The sequence below is a fragment of the Ictalurus punctatus genome, chromosome 11 (assembly GCF_001660625.3).
Source record: "Ictalurus punctatus breed USDA103 chromosome 11, Coco_2.0, whole genome shotgun sequence".
Taxonomy (NCBI): Eukaryota; Metazoa; Chordata; class Actinopteri; order Siluriformes; family Ictaluridae; genus Ictalurus; species Ictalurus punctatus.
The window spans coordinates 12,105,362-12,121,823 of NC_030426.2; the positions used below are offsets into that span (position 1 = coordinate 12,105,362).

At 38.1% G+C, this 16,462-nt stretch overlaps 1 protein-coding gene across 1 annotated transcript; it reads left to right on the forward strand.

The window, feature by feature from the left end:
- Window positions 1-7,999: 7,999 nt before the first annotated feature.
- Window positions 8,000-16,190, forward strand: LOC108272120 (cytochrome b-c1 complex subunit 1, mitochondrial). Its single transcript, XM_017480315.2, has 13 exons — window positions 8,000-8,148; window positions 9,164-9,304; window positions 10,551-10,637; window positions 10,735-10,864; window positions 11,148-11,346; window positions 11,429-11,508; window positions 12,513-12,628; window positions 12,804-12,947; window positions 13,678-13,838; window positions 14,723-14,808; window positions 15,284-15,372; window positions 15,450-15,525; window positions 15,634-16,190. Exons 1-13 carry the CDS (start codon window positions 8,086-8,088, stop codon window positions 15,696-15,698), a joined length of 1,437 nt encoding a protein of 478 aa, XP_017335804.1. The 5' UTR covers window positions 8,000-8,085; the 3' UTR covers window positions 15,699-16,190.
- The last annotated feature ends 272 nt before the right edge of the window (window positions 16,191-16,462 follow it).

Here is a 16,462-nt window from a genome sequence, read left to right on the forward strand (position 1 = left end):
CAAGGTGACGTGACCCATACAAGCCAAATGTACTGCAAAGCAAACAAATGATCTAACAAAGTGGCACCACCTCAGCTGGAGCAAACCTTTAAGTTGCCTTTATCTATCCCTCATTACCCTGGTGACACTAACAAACCACAGTTGTGTGTTGGTTGGAAACGGTAGCTGGTCAACAGCTGCCAGCTCTGTCCTCAGTTCACTCAGTTCACATACACACATACACACACATAATGGAGTGTAACATGAGGGATTTTAAGACAGTTGTGTGATAGAGAAATAGAGACAATTGTGTAGTAGAGATGATCATTTCCCAAAGGAAGAATTACTGTGAAATGATTTTATTTTAATGCACTCAAGGCAAAACAAAAGAAGAAAATGACATGTAATTAAGAGTGTACAAATCAGGCATTTACTGGATCCCAGTTGTCTCAATTAGCTGGATTTTGAGGTTTGATTCGGTTGTCATGGAAACCTTACTTTAAAGTGGGTTGGGTATTTAAATGACAAAACACTGGTGTTCTTGATCATTTTGAAACTTCATTTTGAAATCAGTGTTTTGCAGTGTTTTCTCACTATATGTCACCTCATATGTGCGAGATATGACTCAGTGCATGTGCTACTTGTTTTCTAAATTATTTTTTCCCTTGTTTTCATGAACGACGTCAATATTTCCGGAGTCTGTATGCCAGGATGTATGTCTTTAAGGGCACTTTATGTAATACATGTATTTTTATTCATGCAAAACATACATACATACGGCACATATAACTCTAAATAATATTGATTTACCCATATGTCCATCCATATGCTACAACATACTGCGGTATGTGGTTATTCACTGTCATGCAAGCACACACAAACACACATACACTGTTTTTCTCTTGGCTCATCAACACAGACACATTACATTCTCACTGCCTTTCATCCTCAGCCCCACATACCTCATAGTTTGGCACTGAGTTTATGAAAATAAGGCTCTCACAAACACCCATTCATGCTGTCGCTCACGCACATAAATTATTTGTCTGGAAATGAGTGCAGTTGCATCGTCACCAAAAAAAATAATAATACGGGCCTACAGAAACCTGTCCTATTTAAAAAAAGAGAAATTGTCATTTGCATGCCTTGTCAAATTAACTGGGAAGCACACAAACCCTTCAACTGCCATTCAAATTGCATGCAAATCATATTCAAATGGCCACCAATGAGGAGAGGGATAAAGGGTGTGGTCTATAAACCACTTCTGGGTGGATTACTCATTATTCATGTAATACAAAACAAAGAAAGGACTAGAAGAAGGGGTAGAGATCAGGTTGAGAGAGAAGGGTGAGTGTTCTTCCTGAAAAAAAAAGGAAAAACATGTAGGAAAGAAAAATGTGGAAATCAAAAACTAAAGGTTCTCAAAACTGTTTGAGAAAATTCATTTGTGCATCTCTGTTGTGGTTGCAGTCTATTTAAATGCACATGCAGGAACACACACACACACACAATTTTATTCCCCAGTACAACCCAGCTCTGGGAATGACAAACTATGACATCACGATTGTTGAAACATTCAATTTCAGACAATAGAGCTCTGTGATTACAAGATATGGGGAGTGACCTTCCTTACACAGAGGGCTCTCTCTCTGTCTCTCTTTCTATGTTTCTCTCTCTCCCTCCCTGGAATGCAGGGATGGAGGTGGTGTAGGAGGAAAACTGGAGATGTTTCTCTCAAGCTCTCGTACAAAAGGTCCAATACACAGTCTTATCATCATACATTCACACTCATGTATAGACAGAGCCAGCTACATGGTGCGCATACATTATGTTGTCGTGTACAGACCACAGACATACAAACACGGACTTGATTAGACCATCCATACAGCCATACATTTCAGCCTTACATTTCACCATAGTAGCCTACTGATAATTAGCAGTTCTTTATACAAACTGACAACTCAGTACTATTATTCAACTATTTTTCTGGTTAATCATCAACTCTTCAAGCTTCCTCCCATGAAGGACCCATAAACCTCCCATAAATGTCTACTAGCTACAACAACAGACTACAGTGAAGCACACACACACACACACACACACACACACACACACACACACAAAACAAACACACTAGCTTCTAGTTAGAAGGAGCGTGGTGAGTCTTGAGGTGGCCATCTTGCAAAAAGGTGTCTCTATGTTGAAACACCTGCGCAATAATGCAGGTGAATGGAGTAGTAAACAATAGAGTCAACAAACCCCTCATTATGATCCCATCACTACAAAAAGAAGAGCTCAGACTCAATAGGACATTCGGCTGCCTGTTATTTTACATTTAAAGACAGCAAATAATACATAGGCAAAACAAAACATTAATGACTGGGCCTGAGGCTCTTAACCACCTGTTCATCTGTTTTGCTGGTTTTAAGCAACAGGTGAATATAGTCCTTTGTTTTTGTATTTATACACACACAAAAAAAACTATTTTGTAGCTAAGCACGTCCGCACCTTCTTTTATTCTCTTCTATTGATCAACATCCAGTTTAAGCCCCCTTTCTCTGACATTTAAGGCCCAGACCCTTCCCTCCTGCAGTTTCATTCTGGCCCTGCAGTGGACTGCATGTGAAGCTCCACCACATCTTTGCTCTGTTCACTAGTGACCTCTGGAATAAATATCACTTGCTACCTTACACAATCCTTAATAGCCAAAGGAGCTTGTTTTGTTTACTCTTTGTCCATATTCTGAATGTATCTGGCAAATCCATGTCCCTGAGGAATGGACCCAAACATAAATCCTAATATGGAATATGAGACTTGACTTTATTTATGTACCATGGCTTACTCATCTATCTGTGAGAGTGGGGTTCTCTCATTCTCTTGGAAAGTACCTAGCAGTGACAAGGTTTTTTTGTTTGTTTGTTTGTTTTTTATTATTCATTTGTTTAGGCTCTCGATCGAATTCTGACTTTATTAAGAATTACCTCGACAATTATAATAATACACTATTAAAATATCCAAAATATTCTATTATATAACAACAATAGCATTTGTTAGCCGTTAACTGTCTTGTTAGATTCCAACCATCGTACTGTTGAGTCAAAATAATTTGCAAAGGGCGTCATCTAGCGGACATAAGCATATTGCAGCTGAGAGGGAGGAAAGTTGTTTTACTGGTTGCAAATGCCTTTGTGAATTTTATAGTTTCTCTTTAGTTTATATACAAAGCATTTTATGGTAATGCATATATACAAATAACAGATACATATATTATATAATAATGGTTTAAATAACCTCGAGTTAGATATGTTCCATTAAGACTTTGTTTTGTAGACCAGATATATTGTTGATGTTGGGGTGAAAATTTGAGGTGGAAAGGCAAGTCACCCTTGCAATGGTTTGAAATAGTGAGGTCTATGACATTGATTTAAACTGTTTTGATTAGTGAATCAGCGTGGACAGTTGGATATTTTAGTTAATAAATGTAACTGTTTTAAATACAGTTGTGTTCATATATTTACATACCCCTTGCAGAATCTGCACAATGTTAATAATGAAAAGGAAAAAAAGAGGGATCATTAAAAATTGTGTTATGCAATTTTGTTTTTATTTAGTACTGCCCTGAATAAGCTATTTCACATAACAGATGTTTACGTATAGTCCACAAGACACAATACCAACTGAATTTACACAAATGAACCAGTTCAAAAGTTTACGTGCGCTTGATTCTCAGTGCTGTGTGTTATTACCTGGATGATCAGTGACTGCTTTTATGTTTTGTGATAGTTGTTCTTGAGTCTCACTAATTCTACACTATATTCTCTTTCTAGATTTAGTCCTCTCTTGGCTGTTATAAAAACATTTACTCTTCTGGGAAGAAGTCCCTTGTTTGTCCTGAGCAGTTATAAAATTGTTATTATTTCATCTTCTGGGAATCATGTAAATATCTTATGTAGCTTCTAAAGGGCAGTACTAAATGAAAACAAATCACACCGATCGTCTTGTTCAAAAGTTTACATCCCTCTGGCTATTAATGTAGTGTGTTACCTTCTTGAGCATCAGTGAATGTTTGCGCCTAGTTGTGTATGAATCCCTCAGTTGTCCCAAGTGTGAAAACATGGATCTCAACATCTCATAGCCACTGTTGGAAAGGGGTCAAATATTCAGAAGATGCTGGAAAACCAAATAATGTGCAGGACGTGGAGGATATTTCTGAACAACAGTGAGCAGTTTAACTGCTCAGGAGAAACAAGGGACTAGGGTTATCACAATACCATAAACATATCTTACATACTATACCAGCTGAAGTATCACAATACCAATTAGTATCACAATACTACACAATATTGTGTTAATTCATAATTCTAATCTACAAAATGAACCAAATTTACAGAAATACATAAATGCAAATGAGAACAGACAGACCAGACTTTTCTGTGAATGCTTTATTAATGAGAATGAATAACTGGCTATTGGGAAAAACTCAAGAACAATCATACAATTGGCAAGCAACTAATTCAAAGTGCCACTTATTTAATCTATTGTTCCCTACGGCAGTGAAATCATGCAAATGGAAATTGTCCTCAGAACACTTAGACTGAACACATCATTAGGCATAAATAAATTTGGAAATTAACTCACAATCAAACACGGCTAATTTTATAGGGTTCCCACAAATGCGTCATAATGAAATTCCAGGACTTTTAATGACTTTTCAAGCACTATTTTTTGTTTTCAAGAACTATACAAGAGATAGTCATGTTGTCAGACAACGAAAAGAGAATGAAATAGTGATTGATTTCCAAGCGATTTCCATGCTTCTGCTCTGCATTGCTAAAATCCTGATTTATAACCACGACATCTTCCAATAAAATCATTATACACATAAGTTAAAGACAACGGCTGTGCTGTGATTTTGGCTACATTTACAGGTAAAATAATCATTCAGAGAGAAAGTTAGAAGTGAATGAATGTGCTGCTCTCGCTCTCGCTCTCTCTCTCGGGGGGACAACGACGACTAATTTTAAGTGAAAGGATTGTATTTAATGATGGAAAGTTTGGATAATGAACGAGTCATTTCGTTCATTTCAGCAGAATATAATTAAAATGTTACATGTTAAATTTCCAAACACATCTACTACTTACGCAAATGTTGATCACATTTGGAATAAAAAATAAACTGTAGGCTAATGCAGCCAAGGCCGAATTATGAGAAACAGAAATGATTCATTAATAGCCGAGTCTTCAGGCTATGCAGTCTGTTAATTCACTTCACCTCCCGATCTGAGGCTTGTTTCTTTTGTCACGTCACATTTGTCACTTCTGTTCCCCGGAAACAGAAATGATTAGTTCACCTCTCGAGTCTTCAAGTTCGAGTCATCCGTTCATCCAATGACCGCCCCATAGGCTGAATGCAGTGAAGCTGTGATGTGATGAACGAATGACTCGGACCCGAAGACTCGAGAGGTGAACTAATAATTTCTGTTTCCTGTACAGGTCCTACAGGGATGTTGCAGCGCATGCGCGGTCAACACAAAATGAACTAATCATTCTGAGACAACTCGTTGTTCCCGAGTCATATTAAAGATTTGTTCAAAATGAACAACACATCACTAATTGTATTCATGTTCTATTGAAAATAAACACTTTAAAGCTATTTGTCAACTTTGTATTTATTAACGTTTAATAATTTAAGCACTTTCTAAGCACCGCTAGATGCAAATGTAAATTGCTATTTTCAAGCTTTTCCATCACTTACATTTCAAAAAGGCAAATTTAAGCACCTTGTACAAACCCTGGTTTTAGTGTTTAGGAACAGCGGTTAGCATGTTAGCTTGCTTACTAGCAAACATGGCTAATTTTATTATTTATAGACAGCGGTTAGCATGTCGTTAGCTCACTTAGTAGCAAACAAGAAATCTTTAAAGATTAAGGTGAAGAATTTCGGCTAAATGAAGTGTCTTACCTGTGTATTTACAAAAGCAGTTAGATGTGTCATTTTAGCGAAAATAGTATTAACTGCCGCACATACAGCATTACTTACAGTACTACCATAGTGATTATACTAACTTTTAAAAAATACAGTGGCATCTGCGGTATTTTGAAGCGTTAGTATCGCGATACTACCGTAATACAGGTATACCGTGCAACCCTACAAGGGACTCATGATTCATGATGGGAGAAATGAAGGTTTTCAAAACTTCGAATCAATTGAACCATTTCCTTGGGAAATGATTCAGTGTTTCGAAGCGTTTGAAACACCTCACGCTGGCGACACCTGCTGGTCAAAACAGTGTAACAGCAACGAGATCTAGGCCGAAACATAATGACACCTTTCACAAAACAGCTGCAAATATCTTCACAACCGTGTAATGTTTTCAATATAATTTACAAATCATTCAATACTATTAAATATTAGTGCTTGTATTCTGACCCGAAGTCAGTTAAAACAATATTAGTTCATGGGTTCATTTTGAAATCAACATCCCCTAGTGGAAACCATCGGAGTTTCGAAACGTTTTGAAAAGACTTAACGAAGCCTCGTTTGTTGAAATCACGTGACTTGCCCAATTTGATACGCGCTCCGAACCACTGATTCGAAACAAAAGATTCATGAAGCAGTGTTTCAACAGCAACTATCACTACTCCATTCATCCATCCATCTTTGATACCGCTTATCCTTTCTCGGGGTCACGGGTAAACCTGGAGCCTATCCCAGGAACCATCGGGCACAAGGCGGGGTACACCCTGGACAGGGTGCCACCATCACTACTCATGAACAACTTAATGCATTTAAGCATTAATTGCTATTAATGCTAAACTGCAGAAGAAAACACAGCAGTAAGAAAACGAGAACATCTCAAATATATATTGATCAGTATAATCAAGTGGTAAGGAACTTGAAGATGAGAAATAACTTTGCAGTTGCATCAGTGGTTTACCAGCTTGTGTTTTTGCAGACTAACAGTGCAGAGGCCAGTTCTGGGACAGAAAAAAATGTTTACTGAAAATGAAGAAACTATCAGATCTGTATTGCATTGCATATCGTGGTATCTATGAAGTTATATGATTATTATAGGTAGGATTATAGTAGTTAATAAATACATATTGCACTATTTTTTCTTTCTTGAAAACAGAGCAAGTAATATACATCGCACAGCATACAATAGTACAAAACAGTGTAGCATTAATTGGTAACAGGTAATCTGAAAATTATATTTATAATATTTTAAAAATATTAATGATTTTTTTTAACAATTTCAAAGAAGATATAAAACAATCAAATTCCACTATAAACATCCTAAAGACTGGGCATGAATTAACATACTTTTGTTTAGGTAGGCTATATAAAATGTTGCCATCAGTATAAATAAATTAACAATGTATTCAAGACCTTTGTTAGCATTGTTTTCATAATACACAATGGCAAATGGAAAAATCATTTAATGTAAAATAGTGTTTAATCTTTACTAAATTAAAGATAAATTCTGCCAAAATATTCTCCAAAAAAAAAACTTGGGATCATTTTTACATTCAAAAAACAAATGCGTCACCAAATCTTTCTCATTTTTACAAAAAAAGCATAACTCCTCAGTATCAGAGTATCTTGAAATGAAAGATTTAACAGGGTAGATGGTATGCAACATTTTAAAATTGATTTCTTTAGTTTTATTATTAATGCGATATTTAAAGGGGATTAACCATGCAGTCTTCCAATTAATATTACCAATAATAGAGTTCCATAAAAAATTCCTCTAGGTAGCCTACTATTTTATTTTGTTTTTGAAAAATCGTACAAACGTCTTTATTATTGCTTTATATATATCAATTCAACACCGTTTAATAGGCTATTAAATTTGGGTTATTCATGATTGTAGAATAATATGCAATATGACTTTTAACAAGCTGAACCAGAGTATAGGGAATAACTTTAACAACAGAGTTAAATTAATTAACATGAAATGTACGTAAGTTAAAATATTTCCAGAGTTATAATACAAGTTGCACTTTTGGGCCGAGTGACGTCATAGCTTACGTTAGGTCGGGGCTTTGACGTGTACAGCGAGCACGCGCGCGCGCTCCACTCTTCAGTCCGCCGTCAGGGAAAAGATGGCCGCGTCCGTGTGCAGATTCGGTGGAGCCGTGGGCCAAGCTCTGGCTAAAGCTCGGAGTGTGAGTAAACTGTGCGTCCAGTTCCTCGAAAATGCTTGAGGAGCTCTCAGAAAACACTTTAGGAGCTTTCAGTAAACGCTTTAGGAGCTCTCAGTAAACGCTTTGAGGCTAAAAGCAGGTTATCGGCTTCTGAAGAAGACGTTTGTCATTCATATGACTTCCGTTAGTCTTCGGCTACCCTGAAGACCATACTAGCTAGCACATTGTATGGAAAAATTACAACAGCACCAAGCACAATCTGCTGTGCACTGCTGTTTACAAAATACCATTTGTTTCGGTAGTGTGTTTAGATGTGGGGAGCTAAAAAAAACAAAAAAAAAACGGACTAGTTAGCATAGCGGTTAGCTGTTCCGTGTAGCTAATGCTAGCTAGCCGACATTAGAAGGTCAACAAATCCACCGAGTAGTTTCAGACTGATTTCAAACTTGTCTCTTTGTCGACATGCAGCAGCGCAGTGATTCTGCAAAATCGATAGCCGTGTTTTGTGTTTGGTTTAAAGACTAGAGTTAGGTGAGTGAAATACATACCGCTTACAAGGTCATATAACACGACCCGTTTATCTTGGCTATAGCTACATTACAAACTAGCTGATTTGGAGGGCTAGCACACAGGATCTTTACATATTTTTCAGCAATAGCTTTGTTATTTCAGTCAGTGAATCTTAATCTGTAGCCGTAAAGCTTTGGATTGAGGCTGAATATCCCATTAATCACACAGTTTATTAGGCTAAATACAATATTAACAATGCATGCCTTTGCGCATGCCAGTACCCAGGGCAGGTAAAATAAAGTACATGTTTAGTGCTATCACTAGATTGATTTTGCTAGATCAGTCCTGCAAGTTCCGATCCAAAACTGCGATTTTTAAAAAAAAACCCTAATCTTGTTTTCTCATAGACTGGAACTGGTACAATGTAGAGGTTGTTGTTGTTGTTTTCTGATCTGTTTGCCAGTCTTGGGACTAGGAATCTGTGATCATGTTTCAATGATTTGATTTACTCTGTCTGTGTCTATAGCCTGTGTTGCTTTCTCTGAGACGGGGACAAGCAACCGTGTCTTATGCCCAAAGCCTGCTGAGTGTTCCAGAGACGCGGGTCACAACGCTGGAGAATGGACTGAGAGTGGCATCTGAGACAACGGGTCATGGCACCTGCACTGTGAGAAATCCGCTTTCTTTATCAGCTGCTAGACAGACATTTTTCAGTTCGGGAACCCAAGAATCAAAGACAGCTCATCAAATTGCCTAATAATAAAAAGTCATTCACATGTACAATGTGAACAGATTGTTTGTACGCTAAATTGGTATTTACAGGTGCATCTCTCATTTAGTTCAACAAGTGAAACTTCCATTTATTCTAGATTCATTGCTCATAAAGTGAAATATTTCAAGCCTTTTTTTTGTTTGTTTTAATCTTGATGATTGTGGCTTACAGCTCATGGACATCAAAAATCCAGTATTTCAAAATATCTAATAAAGAATTTATAATAGAGAAATATTGACCTGAGAAGAGCTCTAATCAGATAATTAATTCAAAACAGCTGCAAAGTTTTCTTGAGCCTTTAATCTCTCTGTCTGGTTCAGTACACACAACCACAATCATGGGGAAGATGAAGGTAGATTTTGCATTTCATTTGGAAATCAAGATCCCAGAGTCTGGAGGAAGAGTGAAGAGGCACAGAATCCAAGTTGCTTGAAGTCCAGTGTGAAGTTTCCATAGTCAATGATTATTTGGGGTGTCATGTCATCTGCTGGTGTTGGTCCACTATGTTTTCTCAAGTTGAGAGTCGATGCAGCATCTACCAGGAGATTTTAGAGAACTTCATGCTTCCATCTGCTGACAAGCTTTATGGAGATACTGATTTCCTTTTCCAGCCATACTTGGCCCACAGTGCCAAAACTACTAGTAACTGGTTTGCTGACCATGGTGTTACTGTGCTTGATTGGCCAGCCAACTCGCCTGACTTGAACCCCATAGAGAATCTATGAGAGACACCAGACCCAACAATACAGACGAGCTGAAGGCCGCTATCAAAGCAACCTGGGCTTCCATAACACCTCAGCAGTGTCACAGGCTGATTACCTCTATGCCACGCCGCATTCATGCAGTAATTCGAGCAAAAGGAGCCTCGGCCGAGTACTGAGTGCATAAAGTAATATACTTTTCAGAAGGTCGACATTTCTGTATTATAAATTCTTTATTTTAATATTTTGAGATACTGGATTTTTGATTTAAATGAGCTGTAAGCTGTCCTCATCAAGATTAAAACAAACAAAGGCTTGAAATATTTCACTTTATGTGTAATGAATCTAGAAAATATGAAAGTTCCACTTTTTTAATTAAATTATGGGGGAAAAAATGAACTTCTCCACAATGCACCTGTATGCCTTTGCTTGTCTCCTAGGTTGGCCTGTGGATCAATGTCGGTAGCAGGTATGAGTCTGAGAAGAATAACGGTGCTGGATTCTTCTTGGAGCACTTAGCTTTCAAGGTACAAATATGTTATCCTATTTATTGATTGATTGATTGATTGATATTATCTTGTCCACGCTCTTTTAGGCACAAACATTTTCTTTTGTCAATTCTAGGGCACAAAGAAACACCCCCAAGCTGCTCTTGAACAAGCAGTAGAGTCAATGGGAGCTCATCTTAGTGGATACACTTCTCGCGAACAAACTGCCTATTACATGAAGGCCCTCGCTAAGGACCTGCCGAAAGGTAAGATGAGAATGCAGACTCTCTTCTAGTGTTCTGTCCATTTACAGGCCTACAGAGAACTGCAAAGTTTTCAACATGGCAATACAATTCCTGATTTATCGGCATGTTTATAATATGAATCATTTTTGTGTCAGAGCGCTGGTTTCATGAATAGTATCATTCAGACTAGAAATGTATACTTTTGTGGCAGTGATCCTTTATACTATAGCCTTGCAGCATTATTATTATTTTGGGGTAAATTCAATCTCTTACACTCACGTTGACCAAGTTATGTTGTGCGTAGCGGTGGAGCTTTTGTCGGAGGTGGTGCAGAGTGCATCTCTGAGCGAGGCTGAGATAGAGCAGCAGAGGGGAGTGGTGCTTAGAGAGCTAGAGGAGGTGGAGGCCAGTCTGCAGGATGTCTGCTTGGATCTGCTCCATGCCACGGCATTCCAAGGAACAGCCCTGAGCCAGAGTATACTGGGACCCTCTCAGAATGCCAGGTACACACACACAAAATCAAAGAAAGTGTATTGTGTTGGTTGGTTATTTAACTGACCCTCCTGTTTTACTTTGCTTTCTAAGGACTCTGACACGTCAGGATCTGGTGGAGTACATCAGCAGTCACTACAAGGCTCCTCGCATGGTGCTGGCTGCTGCTGGAGGTAATGTACAAGCCTCTGCTTTTTACCATTAAATCTTTATTATTAAGAGCTATCCCTGTCCCAAAGGTCAATTTTTCTTTGCAAATAAGACTAACACAGGAGCCAGGTGAGATGATTGCACTAACGACATTAAAAGAGACATTTCTGTGTGCAGTGATACCATTAAATCCAGCATGAAAGCAGTGCTTGGATTAATGTTGTATGATCAGCCATTTTATACAACTGCAATGAAGTTGCTGGTGAAGGGGGGAAAACGTTCAAATTTTGTCAACAAAATAAAAAAAACCAGACAAAAAAAATCCACACTGACTAAATTAAACAGAATTTAATTTGAACTAAAGTCCTCCTTTAATAAAGTCTGTCCACTTGGTGGCCATCTTGGCAATGCTCTCGAGAAGTTGTTTTTCACTAGTAAGACCAAGGTACTTAAACGAGTTGAGGCATATATGCCACAAACAGATTAGCAGAAGGTACATGCGGAGTTGATGTTAAGTACCAATATCTTTGGCTCCATTAATCTGAAAATTATTTTCCAGGTTGCTTGTTCTACCGTGCATGGACTTTTCTTTATTACAAACTTAGAAAAACACCCTATATGGGCGCAAATGTCGACTTAAGAAACTGATAAACCGGACTATTTTGGTAACGTCTTCACCAAAAAGGCGATTTTTAATTGCGGGGCACACTTAATACATAATACAGCCGGCATGTTGAGCGTTACATGTAGTCTCGTTCATATTTTTGTGACAATGTGACCACGTTGTCATATTGCTGTCATATTTTTGTAAAATATCCTTGAAAATATGTTATCAATTCATTAAAATCCTCTATGATGATACACGCTATATGTTTAGAAAATGAAAATGCAGTTTTTGAGAAATGTGTTTATGCAGGTTAGGAAGTCCAGCAGCACGGCTTAAAGAAAGCCCAAAGCTGTACTCAAATCAGAGTAATGCAGAAGTAGTGATGAACTGTACGTGATCAGTCACTTTCCTTTGGTCTAGGTGTGAACCATGAGGAGTTGGTGGGGCTGGCCAGGCAGCACTTAAGTGGTGTTTCATTTGAGTATCAGGGAGACGCTGTGCCCCTGCTGTCCCCTTGCCGCTTCACTGGCAGTGAGGTGAGAAGTGTTATATGTGTGAAAAATCCTTTTGTGTGTAAAGGTGTATTCCTCCCCATATTGGGTGTTGGATGTGTCTCAACCATCAAATAGAATTTCAGTTTAATGTATTGTCAGTTCATATTCGCTGATCTTTTTCATCTTTGTTTGTGCACTATGTTTCCGTGTGATTTAGGTTCGAATGCGTGACGATGCCATGCCCCTGGCACATGTCGCTATTGCAGTAGAGGGGGCTGGGGCTGCCAGTCCTGACATTGTCCCACTCATGGTTGCTAATTCCATCATCGGCAACTATGACGTCACATATGGAGGTGGCAAGGTTAGTTGTAATGTGTCACTCTGATAAAGGTGCTTCAGCATGCTTTTTTTTAAAAAGTACACTATCAGTTAAAAGTTTGGAGACACTCGACTGAAATGTTTCTCATGATCTAAAAAAGTTTTGATCTGAAGGTGTGTGATTAAATGTTTGAAATCACTGTTGTAGACAAAAATATAATTGTGCCAACGTATTCATTTCTTTCATTAGAAAGCTAACATTTTATTTGCAAAAAAAATATATTATTTAATGGATGACTTGTAGCGAAATATTCCGAAAAAGCAGCCAATACGTGTCCAGCGTAGGTGGAAACTCCTTTAATACCGTTTAAAAAGCATCTCAGGGGATTCCTGAAGAAGAATCAAGAACATGCCAAGAATACGTTTCTGGAAATTCTAGGCAAACAGGGTGTCTACATTGAAGATGCTAAAATATAAAATTATGTGGATTTATTTTGGATTTTTTTATCACAACATAATTCCCATAGGTCCATTTGTGTGAGTTCTGATGACTTTATTATTCTAAAATGTGGGGAAAAAATAAAGATTGAGTGTGTTCAAACTTTTGATGGATAGTGTACATGCAGAGAATGTTTGGTTTACATTTTGAATTAAATCTGTTAGTTATATGGACAATCATTTGATTCGGTTTAAATGCTTATGGTGTTATTTAATCTGGTGTAGAGAAATATTAATGATGCTTGCACTAAATTGTAAAATTTGTATGTGTGTAGCACCTGAGCAGTCGCTTGGCAAGTCTGGCTGTAGAGGGCAACCTTTGCAATAGTTTCCAGACTTTCCACTCCTCCTACAGTGACACTGGACTGATGGGCATCTATTTTGTCACAGACAAACACAAGATCGAGGACATGATGCACTGGGCTCAGAACGCATGGTAAGGCATCATTTATGCTGCGTTCATGGTGAAGTTGCAATTCCTCATCTATAACCAGTAAAACCACTGAAAACACCCTGTCAACTTGAAATTTTAATTTGGGATAGACTTCTCAACTCTGAATACCTTCCATGTTTACCGAGTGCCGATAAAACAACGTGGCCACACTCGCACTGTGAACAGTGTAAGGTCCCCATTCTATACTTTTAAATGATTTTAAAGCAGTATTGGCAGTAGATCAACTAATATACACACAGTACTTGGTTAAATCTACAGCATTGATCATACTAATTGCTGTTTTAAGTAGGTAATCATTAATGTTTGAGTTATCACTAATGGTAGCTGGCTAGGTTGTTGCTAAGCTGCTCATTATTGTGTGCCGGCTAACTTGTTGCTAAGCTACATGCTGTTGTCTGCTCTTGTTGCTGTACTGCAATTTCCTTCCAAAATGTTACATGAATGTTTGAAGTTCACTATAGTAGAACAGTTACTGGTAGCCCGTCAAGCCTGTGACTGTTAAAGTGTGGTTAAAGTAGCTTTTTATGAGCTCCGACAGTCAAACAGAAGACACGCTTTTATGGAGGCATCTATGTTGTTTTTTTCTTCCCACTTCATGCATCCAACTTCATGCGTCGCACACCCTGAGGTGGGAAATGACATTATTGCAACAGGCCCATTACCACTTGCTAGACGCCACGAACGCAGCATTAGAGCTTACAAATAATTATTTTATTTTTTAATGTGTCAAATTTTGTAGGGATGTCTGTAGGGGTTTTGGCAAATCTATAGAATTCTACTTACAGATGTTTATCCATTGCTCTACGACAGAGCTGAAGTTATTGTCCTGTTTTTTTTTTCTTTTTCTTTTTTTCTTTTAACTACAGGATGAACTTGTGCACCACAGTGACTGATAGTGATGTAGCCAGAGGAAAGAATGCTCTGAAGGCCACTTTAGTAGGACAGTTGAATGGTAAGATGCACAATTATAGTTACATGCATATATACTTCAGTTAAACTGCTTATACATTGCCGGTTTAATTGCATGCTAGGTCTGTGATATGCAGCTGGTAGTGTTGTACACACACCATAGTTGTGTTAGTGTGTTTCTTTGTTGTTTTTAAACACTGTGTGGTGTTACTTTATTAGACACACTTGTTAGTCCAAGGTACTGTATGTTTTTCAACTTGTAGCTAGTCTCTTTCCATGCACATGTCAGTGACACTGCTGTGCTAACTGATCTAGCACAAAATGTCTTGCAGATACACTATACCTAGGCATACCTAGTCAAAGTAAAAGCTCCCGAGTGGCAAGTGTTCACTCGATCATCCAGAGATCGCTAGTCAAATCCCAACAATGTACCAGCCATCCGTGGCTGGGAGTCCAAACAGTTTTCTGTCAAATATTTGCACTCTTTGTTTTACTTGTGTTTGTCCCTCCCTTTTCAGGTACCACACCAATCTGTGATGACATTGGCAGACACATTCTTAACTATGGACGTCGCATCCCTTTGGCTGAATGGGATGCCAAGATTGATGTAGGCCTACCCTCCTAATAGAGATTAATATTATTGCTGTAATAATATATTATGATAAAATCATTGTTGTTTTTTAGGCTGTGACACCCAAGATGTTGCGTGACATTTGCTCCAAATACATCTATGACAAATGCCCTGCTGTGGCTGCTGTTGGTGAGTTGTTTCTTTCCCTCAGACACTTGACAGAACTCGTTTGAAACTCTGTGCATTTAAACTTTATTGGACTCGGTGTAATTTAGTGTAATACTTTCTCCTCTTCAGGTCCAATTGAGCAGCTTCCTGACTACAACAGAATGCGCAGTGCTATGTACTGGCTTCGGTTCTAAACGCTCATTTAATTTCGTCAGATTTCCTGTTATCTTACCTTCTTTTATATTCTGCTCCCCACTTTGCAAACAAGCTCCCCCTACTCCTTTCATTCCTCATTTTCCTTCCTTCTACTATGAAAATCCATCCCTTCTGTTCAGTAGTGTACCTGGTTCTCCACCTCAGTACTGTTCAAGAGGAATACACACAGAAGGAGCTTTCAACCATACTCTGTGTGTGAGTATAAACCAGAGTGAAATTGATGTAGGTTTGGTGATTAATTTGGATTTGGTGATGAATTTTCATGCAGAAAATAATGTAAAATAAAGTCAGATGAGGGGGTGGGGAAGGGGGTAGAATACATTGTAGATGGAAGATGCAGGAAAATTAAGTCTAACATGTCAGAAACAGCAGAAGTATTTATGATCTAACGTGATGTTTTGTTTCTGTCCTTTTATTGTACATAACAGAAACTCCCATTCTGAATTCCAATAAAACACTGTAAACGCCAAGGTATGGTGGTTTTAGGTTGTCTTGTTTTTTTTTGTTTGTTTGTTTTTGAGCATTGATTTTGGCGTTACATCAGAAAGGTTCAATATGTCAACAAATGACCAATATATCAATTTTTATTGCAGTGAGGTACATAAGCAACAGTGCAGGCAATAAAAATAAACAGACAGCAGTGTTAAACAATCAGACCTCAGCTGATTTTCACACACTGTATACTTAAGACCCATGAGAACACTCTATTGTTCAAAATGTAACTGGGTCACAGAATTGAAAT